The following is a 16,758-nucleotide window of genomic DNA, read 5'->3' on the forward strand; positions in this document are numbered from 1 at the left end:
CTCACATCAATCCATCTGACTTGTATTAGCTACCTATTCATTCATCCATTCACTCATCCATTCACCAATATTAAAACTAGAGCTTTAAACTTTATTCACAGCTTGTGCTATAAAATGTGGACATGTCTTTCCTGAATAAGCTCCCCTTCAGCAGAATTCCCTGAGAAATGTTGTGCTGCTTATTTTTATGAAAGCTGGGGATGAAAATGCGCAGCACCAATAAGTCAGAGGAATTTTTGACTGTACCTGCAATTTGACCAATATTGCTGCTGAGAAGTTCCAAGCCACTGCTATTATCTCAAAGCATAAAACTCCTATTTCATGCCATCCATAATGGTCTGAGAAGTATACAGAACTGACAAGGTTGCATATAATTGAAGGTCACATTTCTGAGTCAGGTTAGAATTAACAACATAGGATACATGAGGGAATTTTGTAAGCCATTTCATTGCATTTTTGGAAGGCAGTCAGAAGTACCTGTCATATTGGAGTTGCGCATCTGACAGTGTACAACCCTTACATTTATTTATTTTTTGCATTCAAGGCTGATAACTGTAAATCCTTGCACAGGTATGGGTAATGAAACAATTTCATGCCCCCACTGTTGTCAGAAAAATATTGGACTCCTGGACCCCACTGTCACCAGTGGATATTAAATGTTGGGTCACTATTGTGCAGTATTTAAAGATCAAACATTGCACAAAATGACAGGACATCGATCTGTCTGGAGACGGCTTGGAGAAGCTCTTTAGCCTAAACTGGTCCACACCGCCATGCCGATCAAAATGTCCATCAATATCCCTGCACTTGGCCCATATCCTTCTAATCCTTTCCTATCCATGTATTTGTCCCAATGCCTTTTAAATGTTATTAACGTACCAGCCTTAATTACTTCCGCTGACAGCCCATTCCATATGGGTACCACTCTCTGTGTGAAAAGGTTGCCCCTCAGGTTCCCGTTTATTCTTTCTCCTCTAACCTTAAACTGATGCTTTCTAGTCCTTGATTCCCCAACCCCAGGGAAACAGACTGACTGCATTCACCAAGCATCTCATGATCTTAAACACTTATATAAGATCCCCACTCAGTCTTTTATGCTCTGAAGAAAAGAATCCTAGCTTGTCCAACCTCTTCCTACAACTCAGACTATTGAGTCCTGGCCAACATCCTTGTAAATTTGTTCTGCACTCTTTCCAGTTTAATAACATCCTTCCGATAGCAAGGTGATCAAAACTGAACACAATACTCCAAGTGTGGCCTCACAGACGTCTTGTAAAACTACAACATAACTTCCCAACTTGTATACTCAATGCCCTGACTAATGAAGGCCAGTGTACCAAAAGCCTTCTTCACTGCCCTGTATACCTGAGACTCCACTTTCAGAGAACGGTGCACCTGAACTCCAAGACTTCTCTGTTCCACTACACTCCTTAAGGACTTACCATTCACCATGAAACTCCTATCTTAATTTGACTCTCCAAAAAGAAAGACCTCACACTTATTTATATTAAACTCCATTTGCCATTTCTCGGCCCACTTCCCCAGCTGATCAAGGTCCTGCTGCAATTTCTGATAAACTTCCTCACTATCTATGATACCTCCTATTTTAGTCATGATGTGGAGGTGTCAGTGTTGGATTGGGGTGGACAAAGTTTAGAAATTGCAAACTGAAAATGTGTTGCTGGAAAAGCGCAGCAGGTCAGGCAGCATCCAAGGCAAAGGAGATTCGACATTTCAGGCTTAAGCCCTTCATCAGGCCGAATCTCCTGTTACTTCGATGCTGCCTGACCTGCTGCGCCTTTCCAGCATCACATTTTCAGCTCTGATTTCAAGCATCTGCAGACCTCACTTTCTCCTCAAAGATTTTAACCTACTGCGGAAGAAGGGCTTAAATCCGAAACATCGACTCTCCTGTTCCTTGGATGCTGCCTGACCTGCTGCGCTTTTCCAGCAACACATTTTCAGCTCTGATCTCTAACATCTGCAGACCTCACTTTCTCCTCCTTAGAAATTGCAAATGCCAGGTTATAGTCCAAGAGGTTTATTTGCAAGTTCAAGCTTTCGAAGTACTGCTGCAAAAGCTTGTCATTCAAAATAAATCTGTTGGACTCTATAACTCTGGTGTTGTGTGATTTTTAACTTTGCCTTATTTTAGTGTCATTTTCAAACTTACTCATCATTCCCTGCACCTTCTCATCCATATAATTAATATAGATAACAAACAGCAATGGACCCAGCACCGAGCTCTGGGGCATCTAACTAGTCACAAGCCTCCAGTCTGACAAGAATCCTTCCACTATTATCCTCGGCTTCCTACCATCAAGTCAATTCTGTATCCAATTTGCTAGTTCCTCCTGGATCCCTTTCAATTTAGCCTTCCAGAGAGGCCTCCTATATGGAACCTTATCAAAGGCCTTACTGAAATCCATGTAGACTCTGTTTATTAGATTAGATTAGATTAGATTACTTTTAGGTTAGATTACTTACAGTGTGGAAACAGGCCCTTCGGCCCAACAAGTCCACACCGACCCGCTGAAGCGCAACCCACCCATACCCCTACATTTTACCTCTTACCTAACACTACAGGCAATTTAGCCCTGCCTCGTCAACCTTCCTGGTCATTTCATCAAAGAACTCTAACAAATTTCTGAGGTATATTCTCCCACATACAAAATCATGCTGACTATTCCTAATCCAACCCTGCCTTTCCCGGATTTGTATTCATGTATTTGTGGACAAGTCCAGCTCTGCCATATAAAGCCACAAGGAAATTGAGTGGTGAAGTTGTAAGAAGGTGAAGGAAGACGGTATTTTCAAACAGTTATCTATCACATTCACCCAAGCCCATTGAAAATTTGGCAGGATGAGAGTGCAAAGTTAAAACACGTTTGTACATTATTGAATGTAATTCCTTTTGGAAACTGTTAAAACATTTTAAAATGTAATTTGTACTAATTCAATGTATTTTATTTTGTTTTTCTAACAGAATTGCTGTGTATCAGTTACAAATAACAGAATACCATCGTACTATGTCTATGCATTAAGGAAATAAAAATCACCCACCTATCCAAGGAAGATGACTTATTTCGGAGCTAAGAGCAATATCAGATGACTATTAAAATCAGTTTTGTGGTCATTTTTTTTTAAATAAGTGAACCAAACGGATGAAGGCACAGTTTACATGTCTTTTGAATGCTGAACTGTTCATAATTTTTTAAAATGAATCGATACACAACTCTGAAACAGTTGGGAGATGGCACTTATGGCAGTGTGCTTATGGGAAAGAGCAATGAGTCTGGAGAATTGGTGGCCATCAAAAGGTATGTGCATTTAATTTTAAATCTTGGGCTCAGATTTGGAATACAGTATTTATGAAAAATCAAGAGATGCAGCAATATTGGAAGAATGACTCTTTGATATGGTTCTGAGTTATTTATGGATAAGGACAAGAATAGCCTTTGGGTGAAAGTAGTACATTGGGGAAGGCTAACTAACACAATATTAGGCAGCAACTGGGGAATATGGATTGGGGGTGGCTGTTTGAGGGTAAAGCCACATCTGGCATGTATGGACATTTTAAGGGCAATTGATTACAGTTCAGGACCACCATGTTCCAGTGAACATGAAGAATAAGGATGGGAAAATTGAGGAACCTTCGATGATGAGAGACATTAAGAGCTTTGTCAAAAGGGAAAAGGAGGCATATGTAAGTTTTAGGAAAGCAAAGACCGACAAAATCCATGAAGAATACAAAGATACCAGGAAAGAACACAAAGAAGGAATTAGCAAGGCTAAAGGATTTAGCAAACAGGATTAAAGAAAATCTCCAACCATTTTATACACATGCTAAGGAGCAAGAAGGAGCCTAGGAAAGGGTAGGTCCATTCAAGGACAAAGGAGGAAATTTATGCCCGGAACCAGGAAGTGGGTGAGGTCCTTAATCCTTTGCATGGGTATTCACAAAGAAGGACATGGGCAGCACAGTGGTTAACACTGCTGCTTCACAGCACCGTGGGGGAGTGTGGATACGGAGGAGGATTTCCAGATGGTACAGCAGGATACAGATAGGCTAGAGACTTGGGTGGACAAATGGCAGATGGAGTTTAATCCAAACAAGGGCAAGATGATGAAGTTTGGAAGATTAAATTCAGGAGAGAAGTATACAGTATTTGGCAGAACTCTTAACAGCATCAACATACAGAGCAATCCATGCACACATTTCCACAATTCCCTGAAATTGTGGTGACCACATGGTGGTCAGGAAGGTATATGTCATGCTTGCCTTCATTGGTCAGGGCATAGAGTTTAAAAATTGGTAAGTCATGTTGCAGCTTTAAAGAAGTGGATAGTTACGCAACATTTGGAATACTGCATGCAGTTTTGGTCACCACGCTCACTACTAGAATGATGTGGAGGCTTTGGTGAGGGTACAGAAACAATTTAGAAGAGTGCTTCCTGAATTGGAGGGTTTTAGCTATGAGGACGGAGAGTGTATTTTCACTTGAACATAGAAGGATGAGGGGCAAATGATAGAAGTTTACATCATTATAAGAAGCATGGGTAGCATGGATAGTCAGAGTCTTTTTCCCAGGGTAGAAATATCATAGAACATAGCAAAATAGAGCGCAGAACAGGCTCTTCGGCCCTCGATGTTGCACTGACCGAAGCCTACCTAACCTACACTAGCCCAATAACCTCCATATGCCTATCCAATGCCCGCTTGAATGAGCATAAAGAGGGAGAGTCCACCACTGCTACTGGCAGGGCATTCCATGAACTCACAACCCGCTGAGTAAAGAATCTACCCCTAACATCTGTCCTATACCAACCTCCCCTTAATTTAAAACTGTGTCCCCTAGTAACAGCTGACTCCATTAGCGGAAAAAGGTTCTCACTGTCAACCCTCTCTAAACCCCTAATCATCTTGTACACCTCTATCAAATCTCCCCTAAACCTTCTTTTCTCCAATGAGAATAGCCCCAAGTGCCTCAGCCTTTCCTCATATGATCTTCCTACCATGCCAGGCAACATCCTGGTAAACCTCCTCTGCACCCGTTCCAGTGCCTCCACATCCTTCCTATAGTATGGCGACCAAAACTGCACACGCCATATGCCTTCCTCACAGCACTATTTACCTAGGTGGCAACTTTCAGAGATCTGTGTACATGGACACCAAGATCCCTCTGCTCATCCATACTACCAAGTAGCCTACCATTAGCCCAGTAATCCATCTTCTTGTAACCCCTAGTTACTAGGGGACATAGTTTTAAGGTAAAAGAGGCAAAGTTAAAGGAGATGTGACAGCCAGGTTATTTACGCAAAAGGTGGTAAGTACCTGGAATATGCTGTCAGAGAAGGTGGTGGAGGAGATACAGTCACAGTGTTTAAGAAGCATATCGAAAGATATATGAACAGACAGGGAATGGAGAGACACAAACACCATAGAAGCAAAAGGTTTTTATTTTAGAAAGGTATCATGTTGTTGATGCAGTTTTGCTGGGCCAAAGGGCCTGTTCCTGTGTTGTATTGCTGTTTGTTCTTTGTATGTTAGCTAAGATAACACACTTAGTTTTGAACTAGGTTGGAAGAAGAGTCACTGGACTTGAAACATGAACTTTGTTTTCTCTCCACAAATGCTACTGAATTTTTCAAGCAATTTCTGCTTTTGTCTTTTTCAGATCTCCAGCAACTGGAGTTCTTCATTTTATTTTAACACATTGCAGTGTTGCTAATGGAGGATAAACCCTAGTTTGCAGTTTATTTTCATTAGATTAAGAAAGAGGTTTTAAAATCAAGAACTGGAATCAAAATGGGAAATGCAATGCCCATTTTCCTAGCCCTTGCCAAGTTCTTGAGCCCCAAAATAGTGGGTAGAAAGCAAATATCTGCTTCTAAATTTACCCGACAAATAAAAGGTGTCAGTAGATGTTAAGTTGCTTGCGTATGCATGTAGGGGCCATAAGTGCTTTTTTTTTCCCATGTCTTTGCTGTAGCACTGATTTTCAATCCCAAGTGTGACATCAGCCCTCCTGGTAGCTCATTTGAAAATCAGGCATGAACAATGTGGGGCTCTTTGATCACCTCTCAAATATTTCCCTTCTATTAGATTTTTAAAGTTGTGAAGGGGTTTAATAAAATAAATAGAGACAAATATTGTCACGTTGTAAGGTCACTAAGAAATTAAATGAGAATTCATGAGAAATTTATGGAATCATAGAGATCTAGAAAAAGGCCCTTGGAACCTTGCATCTGCACCAGTCAATAAAACACCTTACTATTCTAATCCCATTTTCCAGCACTTGGCTCATAGACGTTTATGCCAAAAGCATCCCTAAATACGACTTAAATGTTATGAGGGTTTCTGCCTGTACCACCCTTACAGGCAGTGAGTTCCAGATTCCTATCACCTTCTGACTGAAAACATTTTTCCTCATGTCCCCTCTAAACCTCCCGTTCCTCTACTTTAAATCTAGTCTTTGACCCCTTCATCAGAGGAAAAATGCATTCATGTACACCTGTAATAATTTTATACATCTGAATTATTATTGCTCTCGACCTGCTCTGCTCTACCCCAAAGTGTCCAATCTCTCTTCATGAATGCAACTTTGCAGCCCAGGCAACTTCTTGATAAACCTCCTATTCATTCTGTCCAGTTCTATCACATCCCTTCTATAATGTGGAAAGTAGAGCTGCGCACAGTACTCAAGCTGCAGTGTAACCAACGTTGTACACTGTTACAGCATAACCTCCTGCTCTTAAACTCTGTGCCTGAATGCATAAAGACAAGGATATCAAATGACTTCTTAATCACTTTTATTGACCTGTTCTGATGCTTTAGGGGTCAGATGTATAGGCACATTAAAGTCTGTCAGGTGGTAGGTGCTTCTGAGGGTTATAACATTAGTTCTTTATTCCTGTTGAATGTTTGTCTGGCCCAAGTACATCATCTTACATTTATTGGGATTGAATTCCATTTACCACTGATCAGCTCACCTAAACAGTCCATTTTTATTCTGTGCTCTAAAACTATGCTCCTCACTATTTACCAACGGACCAATCTTTGTACAAACTGCTTTCTTATTGACCAATCCTCCCACATTCAAGTCAAAATCATTTAAATTGACCTCAAACAGCAAGGGTCTCATCACTGACCCCCGTGGGACTCCACTGGACATAGGTTTCTAATCATAAAAACACCTTTCTACCATCAATCTCGGATTCCTGCCACTCAGCTATTTGTGGATCCAATTTGCCAAATTTGGTTGGACCCCATGGACTCCAATATTTGCTTACAGTCTGCTATGGGGGAAACCTTATCAAAAGCAAAGGATTGTAATCATGATTAGATTAGATTCCCTACAGTGCAGAAACAGGCCCTTTGGCCCAACCAGTCCACACCAACCCTCCGAAGACCCCGACCCAGTTCCCTCTGACTAATGCACCTAGCACTATGGGCAATTTAACACAGCCAATTCACTTAACCTGCACACCTTTGGACTGTGGGAGGAAACCGGAGCAAACCCACACATACATGGGGAGAATGTGCAAACTCCACACAGATAGTCACCCGAGGCTGGAATCGAACCTGGGACGTTGGTGCTGTGAGGCAGCCGTGCCACCCCAAAACTGGGCCACAATGAATCTTTTTGTATGGATGACTTAAAAGGGAAGCTAGATAAACTGTCGTGAGAAAGAAATAGGAGAATCTGCAGATGGTATTAGATAAAAATGGGTATGTAATTCCTTAAACGAATCAAGTTAAATACATACCTCCATTCCCTTCCCAGTTGTTAACACTCCAAGGCTTCTTAAATGCCCAAAGTCCAATTGCTTCTCTACGTTTTTCTACTACTTCCTGTAATCCAATCCTTGCTCTCTTTGTCCTTGGTCCGTCATGCCTCTACAGCTTTCAATAAGACAAATTTTGCAACTTTTTACAAATTTAGAGTGAATTGTACAAATTTGCTCACATAACTGTGTAAACTGTTGTTTCTTTGCTCACCGTGAAAATTTGCACCAGGAATTGTAAAAGCTATTTCCATTAGTTTAAAGAAACTCAAAAGCAATCTCGAACAGATCTGTCGTGCTCAAAACCATCAAGAAACTGGCTATGTTTTTGTCTTTTAAGAGCCGTCCAAGTGACAACTGACTGGAGCGGTGATTTTAAACGTGTGGGCACTACATTTGAATGTCGACCCTCTTAATTTTTAAACAACAGTACCACTGTCCAAAGGAATATAATGCTACCTTTGCAGAAAATATTTTGATTTATACATAGTAAGAGCACCAAGTTCGAACAAATAATAATTATTAAGAACTTTTATTGAAAAATACCTAGATGGTGGTCAGAAATCTAATAATTCCTGGGTATCTTTAATCATTCCCTAGACTTAGAATTGAATTAGAATTAGAATCCCTATAATGTGAAAACAGACCATTCGGCCCAAACAAGTCCACACCAACCCTCAAAAGAGTAACCCACGCAGACCCATTCTCCTACATTTACCCCTGATTAATGCACCTAACCTGCAGATCCCTGAACACTACGGGCAATTTAACATGGCCAATTCACCCAACCTGCACATCTTTTGGATTGTGGGAGGAAACCAGAGCACCCGGACAAAGTCCATGCAGACACAAAGAAAACATGCAAATTCCACACAGATAGTTGCCTGGAATCAAACCCAAGTCCCTGGCACTGTGGAGGCAGCAGTGTTAACCTCTGAGCCAATGTACCACCCCAATTTGAGAGATCTCAGTTTGAATTGAACAGTTCTCCTAACAGAAGACCAGGCTCAATGTCATTTTGTGCATTGTAGAACAGTCCAAGCACAGAAGAGAAAAATGCTGCAAGCATTGGTCTACTTAAAACAAAGTTTTAGTGTTTGGATTATTCAGGTAGTTCTTTGCAATATTTTCTGGCTCACATGTCTCTGACTGTCATGGTCTGTTGCATCTTGCCAGCAGTGATGATACCATCTATGTTCTTGCCTGTCAGCTCACTGATGATCTTATTCAGTTGCTCATGATCAGTTTTGATAATACTCTCTAAACGTTTACAGGTTATTCGCTCAGGTATGGAGGAAAGTGGTAGGGGTTTGGGTGGGTATGAGGGAAGGTCTCCAGCTGGGGGTCAGGTTAATTCCAGCAACAGTTGGCGGGTGTGGATCTGGTTGTCTGGTCTGACTGGGAAAGGGGGAGATCCAAGGGTTTGGTTGCATTTGGCAAGGAATGTTAGAATGTCTGGGGTCAAGAAATTTCTAACACAGAGAGGGTGGTGGTCTGGGGATTTGGTCAGGTCCAGTCAGGAAGTTAGGGTGTCTGGGGGTCAAGTTGCGTCTGGCAGGGAGAGGTTGGCGGTTTGGGGTTCAGCCAGGTTTATGAGCAAGAGTTAGAGTATCCAAAGTTTAGGCCAGGTCAAGCAGGGAGAGGGCAGTCAGGGTTTGCTTGGATCCAGCAGGGGGTGATAGGGTGTCCAAGGGTCAGGTTGGGTTAGGCAGGGAGAGAGTAATCTGGCACTTGTTGCTGAGTCTAGGTTTGTGTTTGAATGGAGTTGCAATGGGTCCAACTGGAGCAGGGGGCATCAGAGAGTCAGGTCATGTCCTTTCTTGTCCAGAAGGGTAAGGGTTGTGCCTGGTCTAGCAAAAAATACAGTCAGTGTCTGAGGGTTAACTTGGGTCAGGTGAAGTGCCCAGGATTCATGTCAAGTGGGTCTGAGCAATGTCTGGCAGGGCAAGGAGAGGTCTGTGTTGTGGTTGGTTCACCAGGTGTTGAGTCCAGTCATTCTCTGCTATGATAAGGGTGTTTCCAAATCTGGGTAAGGCTAGGTCAGATCCATTGGGGAGGAAGTAGAGGTATTGTTTGTCAGTCTAACAGAATAGGTCTGGAGTTCAAGTTGGGTGTTGTCATGTCTGTTGGGTTGTGTCCAGTGGATTGGGCAATACGTGGTGGAGATGGGGTGCTTCATGGATAGAGTCAGATCAGGTCCAGACTGGATAGGGCTCTGGATCAGTCAAGATGGGATAAGATTGGGTCTGTGTAGTTCGGGGGGTTGTGTCTGATTGGATGGGGTCGATTGAGTACAGGGTAGATTGGGTTGGAAGTGGGGGTGATGTGCTTTATGGGTACGTTCAGGCCAGGTCCAGAGTTGGGAGGCTTCTGTGTCGATTGGGTCAGGTCCAGCAGGAAAGGGTCAACCTAGTGATTGGATCACGTTTTGACCGGTCTGGAGTGGCAGAAAGAGGGAGGTTAGGTTGGATCCCTTCGGATCAGGGCAGTTTTTTGAAGAGCTGACCAAGAGGATAGATGAAGGCAGAGCCATGGATGTTGTCTACAAGGACTTTAGCAAGGCCTTTGATAAGGTTCTGCACAGTAGACTGGTTAGTAAGGTTAGATCATCTCAAACTGAGAGAGAGCTAACTAATTGGATAGAAAATTGGCTTGATGACAGGAGAGAACAAGCTGAAAAATGTGTTGCTGGAAAAGCTCAGCAGGTCAGGCAGTATCCAAGGAGCAGGAGAATCGACGTTTCGGGCATAAGCCCTTCTTCAGGAATCATGACACCTAAATTGGTGATATCGTGGACAGTGAAGTAAATCATCTAAGCGTATAATGTGGGGGTATTACTGGAAGTTGTCCGACAAAAAAAGAGGAGGATCCCGAAGGTCTGGACCAACAGAGAAAAAGTAAGGTATCTGGTTGGATTGCTTCTGTATCTGGCTTTCAGTGTTGTTGTGGATGAGTTTTGGTAGTTTCTTATCTTTTCCTAGTTCTGGTCCTGTGTTGCTGTATGGTGATAGTTGCTGTAATGTAGTTGTCCATTCCCGATCAGTGGTGTTGGAGTACAAAGTCTTTTGGTGTGCAATTTCCCATTCATAGTGTGGAGACTGTTCTGGGCATCTGTGATCATAATCCTCATTTTGTGGCTATTCTGTTCTGCTGTTCTTCTTGCCAGCTGGTTGTTCACGGGTAGTTTGTATTTTAAACTTGGTGTTTCTGTGGCATTTATGTACGAAATACAGTTGTTCTCGGGTTGCATTCAGGTGGATACCATTTGTCTCCCATTGTCAGACTAGTTTAGATGGTGTTGTGCCCATAGGTGTTTCGAGTTTTTGAAAAGATTTGTGGCTTGGGTTAGGGATGGGATTAGTAGGTTCGTTCGCCAAGCTAGTGTGGTTTTCTGCAGACGTTTCGTTGCCCCGCTAGTAATATCGTCAGTACATCTTCGATATGGTGTTAATGGTCTATCCCACCTCGTATTTGTATCTAGGTTTTTTTGGTACTTCCAGTTCCGTATCTGAGTGGGTAGTCAATGTGTTGATTGACTGAGCTCCAGTTGGAGTGCCAGGCTAAGATGATTACATTGTCCCAGTTGAATGTGTGTCCTTCGTTGTACCAGTTAAATTTGTGTCTTTTGTTGTCTGTGCGGATGGAAATTAGAGGGTACTGGTTGTGTCTGGCAGTGGCGAGTTGATATATATGCTCTCGTATGATCAATTTGCTTCCTGTTTGTCCTATATAGTGTCTTTCACAGTCCTTGCAGGTATCTGGTAAATGATGTTTGTCCTGCTGGATGTGGGTGTCAGCTGGTGAGAAGTGTTTACTGGTTTACGGGCCACTAAGATTTCTAGGGGCCTGAATAGTCGGGTAATCTGATATTTCTTTGATGTACAGTATCGTTACTAACATGTCTGGTCATATAGTGTTTTGTTCTTTAGGTTTGTTACGTAAGTATTGGACGATCGTGCTCTTGGGTTACCTGTTTCATTTAAATCCTTTGAATAGGTGTTCCTGTTCTGCCTTCTAGAGTTCCGGGTTGCTGCAGTGTCCTTGCTCATTTAAATTGTGTTCTAATGCAGCTTTGTATGGGGGTGCTGGGGTGGTTGCTGTTATAGTTCAGTATCTGGTCTGTATGAAGAACACATTGGTCGGGAGTTCACTGGCAAGTGTGCGTTCTTCTAATATATCCAGGAAATGGAGTCTGCTGTTGTTTTCCTCTTCTTTAGTGGATTTTATTCCAGTGAGGGTGTTATTGATGTGGTGATGATTTCTTCGTGTTGTCTACGTTTAGTGATAACAAAGATGTCATCTACATACCGGATCTAGAGATTGGGTTGAATGGTGGGTAGGGCTGTCCATTCTAAGCATTGCATTACTGCTTCTGCTATCAGTCCTGATATTGGTGGACACTTGTCCATTGAATGTAAAGTGAATAGTGAGACATAGGTTTAGTAATTTTAATATGCAGTCCTTGTTGATGTTGCTGGTGTCATTGGATATCCTAGTAACCACTTTGTCCAGTAATGTAGCAATGGTGCTTTTGGCTAGGTCGATGTCTATAGATGTAAAGAACGCTGTTACATCAAATGAAATAATTATTTCATCCTCCTCTGTTGTGGTGTTTCTGATTATGTTAAGAAACTCTTGGGAGAAGTGAATGGAGTGTTTAGAGAATTTTATTAGATGTTTTAGTTTTGTTTGCAGCTGCTTGGCCAGGGAGTGATATAATAGGTCTGAAGGGTCTCCTGCTTTGTGAACCTTAGGTAGTCCATAGAATCGGGATGTGTTGGGTTTCATCCTTTGCAGGTCTGTTTTGCTGTGTAGTTCCTCTACTGTCATGGTAATTCTGTTGTGGGGTGGGGTCTAATGCCATCTGTTGGTATCGCTGTGTAGTTTGTTTACACCATGTACCTGTACTGGTCTCTGTTTAGTATAACCATCATCCTTTCTTTGTTAGCTGGTGGCATAACAATGTTCTTGTCCCTTTTGAGTTTCTCTAGTGCTTTTGTTTCTTCTGTGGTGAGTGTATTCCAGTTTCATTTTCTGCTTAGAGTTGGGTCTGTTGTCTGTCTGTGTTGTGTTTCTTCATCCAGTCTGTTGTTTTTTAGTGTGGCTTCCAGTGCTGCTACAAAGTCAGTTTTTCTGGCATCTTTCTAGTTAAAGTTTAGTCTGTGCACCAGGACAAGTTTCTCTGAGTCTGTGAGTGGTCTGTCTGAGAGGTTCTTTAGCCATATCTCTGTGTTGTCTGTATGCTTGTTGTGCTGTTTATTTTGATTTGTTTCTCCTGTAGTACTTTTTTTTTAGATTAGATTAGATTACTTACAGTGTGGAAACAGGCCCTTCGGCCCAACAAGTCCACACCGACCCGCCACCCACCCATACCCCTACATTTACCCCTTGCCTAATACTATGGGCAATTTAGCATAGCCAATTCACCTGACCCGTACATCTTTGGGCTGTGGGAGGAAACCGGAGCACCCGGAGGAAACCCACACAGACACGGGGAGAACGTGCAAACTCCACACAGTCAGTCGCCTGAGTCGGGAATTGAACTCGGGTCTCAGGCACTGTGAGACAGCAGTGCTAACCACTGTGGCACCGTGCCGCCCACTTGTCTTTTTCTAGTTGTGGTCTTGTGTTGTTGTATGGTGATGACTCGTTCTAATGCAGTTGTCTATTCTGGGTCAGTGGTGTTGGAATACAGAAATGTTTGGCACACATAGTGTGGAGACAGTTCTGGGTTTCTGTGATCATAACCCTTAGCATTTTGCAGCCATTCTGTTCTGCTGTTCTTTTTGCCTGCTGTTTGTTGACAGGGTGGTTTGTATTTTAAACTTGGTGGCAGGTAAAGCAATCTAGCCAGAGGAGGGAGGTGTATATCTGGGGAATAGCTAGGCTCTGGCACGGAAGGATGTGCTCAACATTGAGTCATGGCTGGTCTGGCCTAGCCTGGCACTGGTAGGGGAACCTTTAATGAGGTCAGATCCTGTGGAGGATGTGGATTTCCCCACTGGGTTGAGGGTTGTTTGGTGGTCTGATCTTGTTGGGTCAGGTCTGTTGGAGAATTGAGGAAAGTGTAGTTGGGCATTTGGCCCGGGTTCTATGCATGACTCTGGGGTCAGGTCTTTGGTATTTGGTATGACAGGAGCAGAGAATGGGGGAATGGGGTTGGGTGGTCTAGAGGTAGGGTCTAGAGGTAGACTGGTGCAAATCAATGGTGTCTTGGAGCCTGGTTTGGCCAGCTCCAGCACAGAGATGGGTGGTCTGGATGTGGTCTGGTCCAGCAAGTGGTGGATTTGGTCCTAGGATCTGGTTCAGCAGGAAATGGGATAGATCTGAGTGGTCTGGTTGGGTTTCTTTGGCCTGGGGTCCAAGGATGAATGGTTCCAGGGGTCAGTTGGATCAGGCCTGATGATGGCAGGAATGGGTCTGGGGTCAGGTTGTGCTGGTTGCGCTGGAGCTGGGATGTGCTCGGGTAGGGTTGAGTGAGGTTAGCCTTAGGGTCATGTCTGGTTAGCTTTGATGGAGGCAGGGGTTGGTTCAAGTGAAATCGAGTGTGAGATGGATTATTGGGGACATGTCAGGTTGGGTTCAATACAGAAATGGTGGGTTCCAGTGTGGTTGGTGTCTACTGGATCTTGGGAAGAGATGGTGCAGGTATCGATTGGTTACCTGGATTATTGATCTCAAGCATCTGCAGTCTTCACTTTCTCCACTGCCTGGATCATGTGCGGTGAAGGTGCGGAGTCCAGTATTCTGGTCAGGTCAGCTTGTGTCTGGTGAAAGGAAGTTATAGGGTCCAGAGATCAGGTTGGATCTGGTGGTGAGGGGAGAGGGTGGAGTCTGGGGATTGGGTCAGGTTCAATGGGGTGAGAGAGAGGTTTGGAGGCCACTTCATGTTGGGTTAGGAACAGAGAACGAGAGTTCTGGGAGTCAGTTCAGGTCTTGGCTGGAGAGAGAAGGGGTTGTGGGTTAAATGGGTACAGCTAGGGATGGAAGGAGTCCAAAGATGAGTTCTTTAGGTCTGGCGGAGGGAGGTTCCAAAGACTGTGTTTAGGGAATAGATTCTGTTCTCTGCGGTCAGAATTGTGTGTCCTAAAGGTAGTATGTCTGCCTGATGCCGTGGATCAAAATATCTCATGTTAGCTGCAGAGGACTCCAAATGTCCTGGGTGGGAGATTTGCTCATGCGATTTGGGAGGGTTTAAAATAGTTTGGCAGGGGGGTGGGAATCAGAGCCACATGTCTGAGAGGGGGTCAATTGCAGACAGGACAGTGACAGGTTATATTGAATCAATCAGGAAAGTTTCTCACACAATGAAACATAGGGATCGGTTAAAGTGTGTCTACAAGGACTGTCCGGAATAAGAGTGACGAACTTAGAGCATGGATCAGTACTTGGAGCTACGATGTTGTGGCCATAATGGAGATGCGGGTTTCACAGGGGTAAGAATGTTTGCTTGATGTTCCAGGGTTTAGACCGTTTAAAAAGACCAGGGAAGGTGAAAAAAGAGGTTAAAAACAAGGGTTGCAGATGCTGGAAACCAGATTCTAGATTAGAGTGGTGGTGGAAAAGCACAGCAGTTCAGGCAGCATCCAAGGAGCAGGAAAAGCGACGTTTCGGGCAAAAGCCCTTCATCAGGAATATTCATCAGGAATGAAGGGCTTTTGCCCGAAACGTCGATTTTCCTGGTTCTCAGATGCTGCCTGAACAGCTGTGCTTTTCCAGCACCACTATATTCTAGAGTGGAAATAGTGGAGGGGGTATGGCATTGCTAATCAGAGAGTGCATCACAGCTACAGAAATGAAGGTTTGTCTACTGAGTCAGTATGGGTGGAAATTAGGAACAGCAAGGGAACAGCCACCGCATTGGGGGTTTTCTATAGACCACCTAATAGCAGTAGAGAGATTGAAGATCGCATAGGCAGGCAGATTCTGGAAAAGTGCAAAAGTAGCAGGGTTGTTGTTATGGGTGATTTCAACTTTCCCAATATTGACTGGAACCTCCTAAGTGCAGATGGTTCGAATGGAGCCGTTTTTGTCAGGTGTGTTCAGGAGAGTTTCCTTACTCAGTATGTAGACAGATCGACGAGGGGAGAGGCCATTTTGGATTTGGTGCTCGGCAATGAGCCAGGACAGGTGTCAGATCTCACGGTGGGAGAGCACTTTGGTGAAAGTGATCACAACTGCGTCACATTTAGCATCGCCTTGGACAGTGCACGGAGCAGTTACCGAGGGAAGATATTTAATTGGGGAAAAAGAAATTATGATGCTATCAGGCAGGAGTTGAGAAGTACAGCCTGGGAGCAATTGTTCCACAGAAAGGGCACAGCAGACATGTGGAGACTATTTAAGGAGCAGTTGTTGTGAGTGATGCACAAATTTGTTCCTCTGAGGCATGTAAGAAGGATTAAGTCTAAGGAACCTTGGATGACGAGAACAGAGGAACCTCTCGTCAAAAGGAAGAAGGCAGTTTACGTAAGGTGGAGGAAGCAAGGATCTAGCACAGCTTTAGAGGATTACAGGCTTGCTAGAAAGGAGCTCAGAAATGGACTGAGGAGTGCCAGGAGGGGGCACGAAAAAGGCTTGGCAAAAAGAATTAGGGAGAACATAAAGACATTTTAACTCATACATGAGGAATAAGAGAATGCTAGGGAGAAGGTAGGACCGATCAGGGATAACGGAGGGAACTTGTGCGTGGAGTCTGAGCAGATAGGGGAAGCCCTAAATGAGTTTTTTGCTTCAGTTTTCACCAAGGAAAGGGAACTTGTTGTAAATGAAAACTTAAGAGGTGGTAGGATACAGTCTTGACCAGATCAAAATTGATGAAGATGATGTGCTAGAAAGTTTGGAAGATATTAAGATTGATAAGTCTCCAGGGCCTGACCAGATTTATCCTAGGCTGCTCCAGGAAGTGAGAAAGGAGGTTGCTAAGCTGCTGGCGAGGATATTTGCCTCCTCACTTCCATAGGAGTCGTA

At 43.5% G+C, this 16,758-nt stretch overlaps 1 protein-coding gene across 4 annotated transcripts in view; it reads left to right on the forward strand.

The window, feature by feature from the left end:
• Nucleotides 1-16,758, forward strand: part of LOC132832263 (serine/threonine-protein kinase MAK-like) — a 217,230-nt gene that overhangs the window by 14,419 nt on the left and 186,053 nt on the right. Inside the window, exon 3 of one of the 4 annotated variants that reach the window (XM_060850103.1) lies at nt 2,987-3,320. In XM_060850103.1, coding sequence (XP_060706086.1) covers nt 3,220-3,320 — 101 coding nt within the window. In that variant the 5' untranslated portion in view covers nt 2,987-3,219. Of the gene's footprint in view, nt 1-2,986; nt 3,321-11,845; nt 11,948-12,019; nt 12,121-16,758 lie in introns of those variants that run through there. The other 3 variants (XM_060850108.1, XM_060850105.1, XM_060850106.1) reach the window with 3 other exon arrangements.

This window comes from Hemiscyllium ocellatum, chromosome 34 (genome assembly GCF_020745735.1).
Source record: "Hemiscyllium ocellatum isolate sHemOce1 chromosome 34, sHemOce1.pat.X.cur, whole genome shotgun sequence".
Lineage (NCBI taxonomy): Eukaryota > Metazoa > Chordata > Chondrichthyes > Orectolobiformes > Hemiscylliidae > Hemiscyllium > Hemiscyllium ocellatum.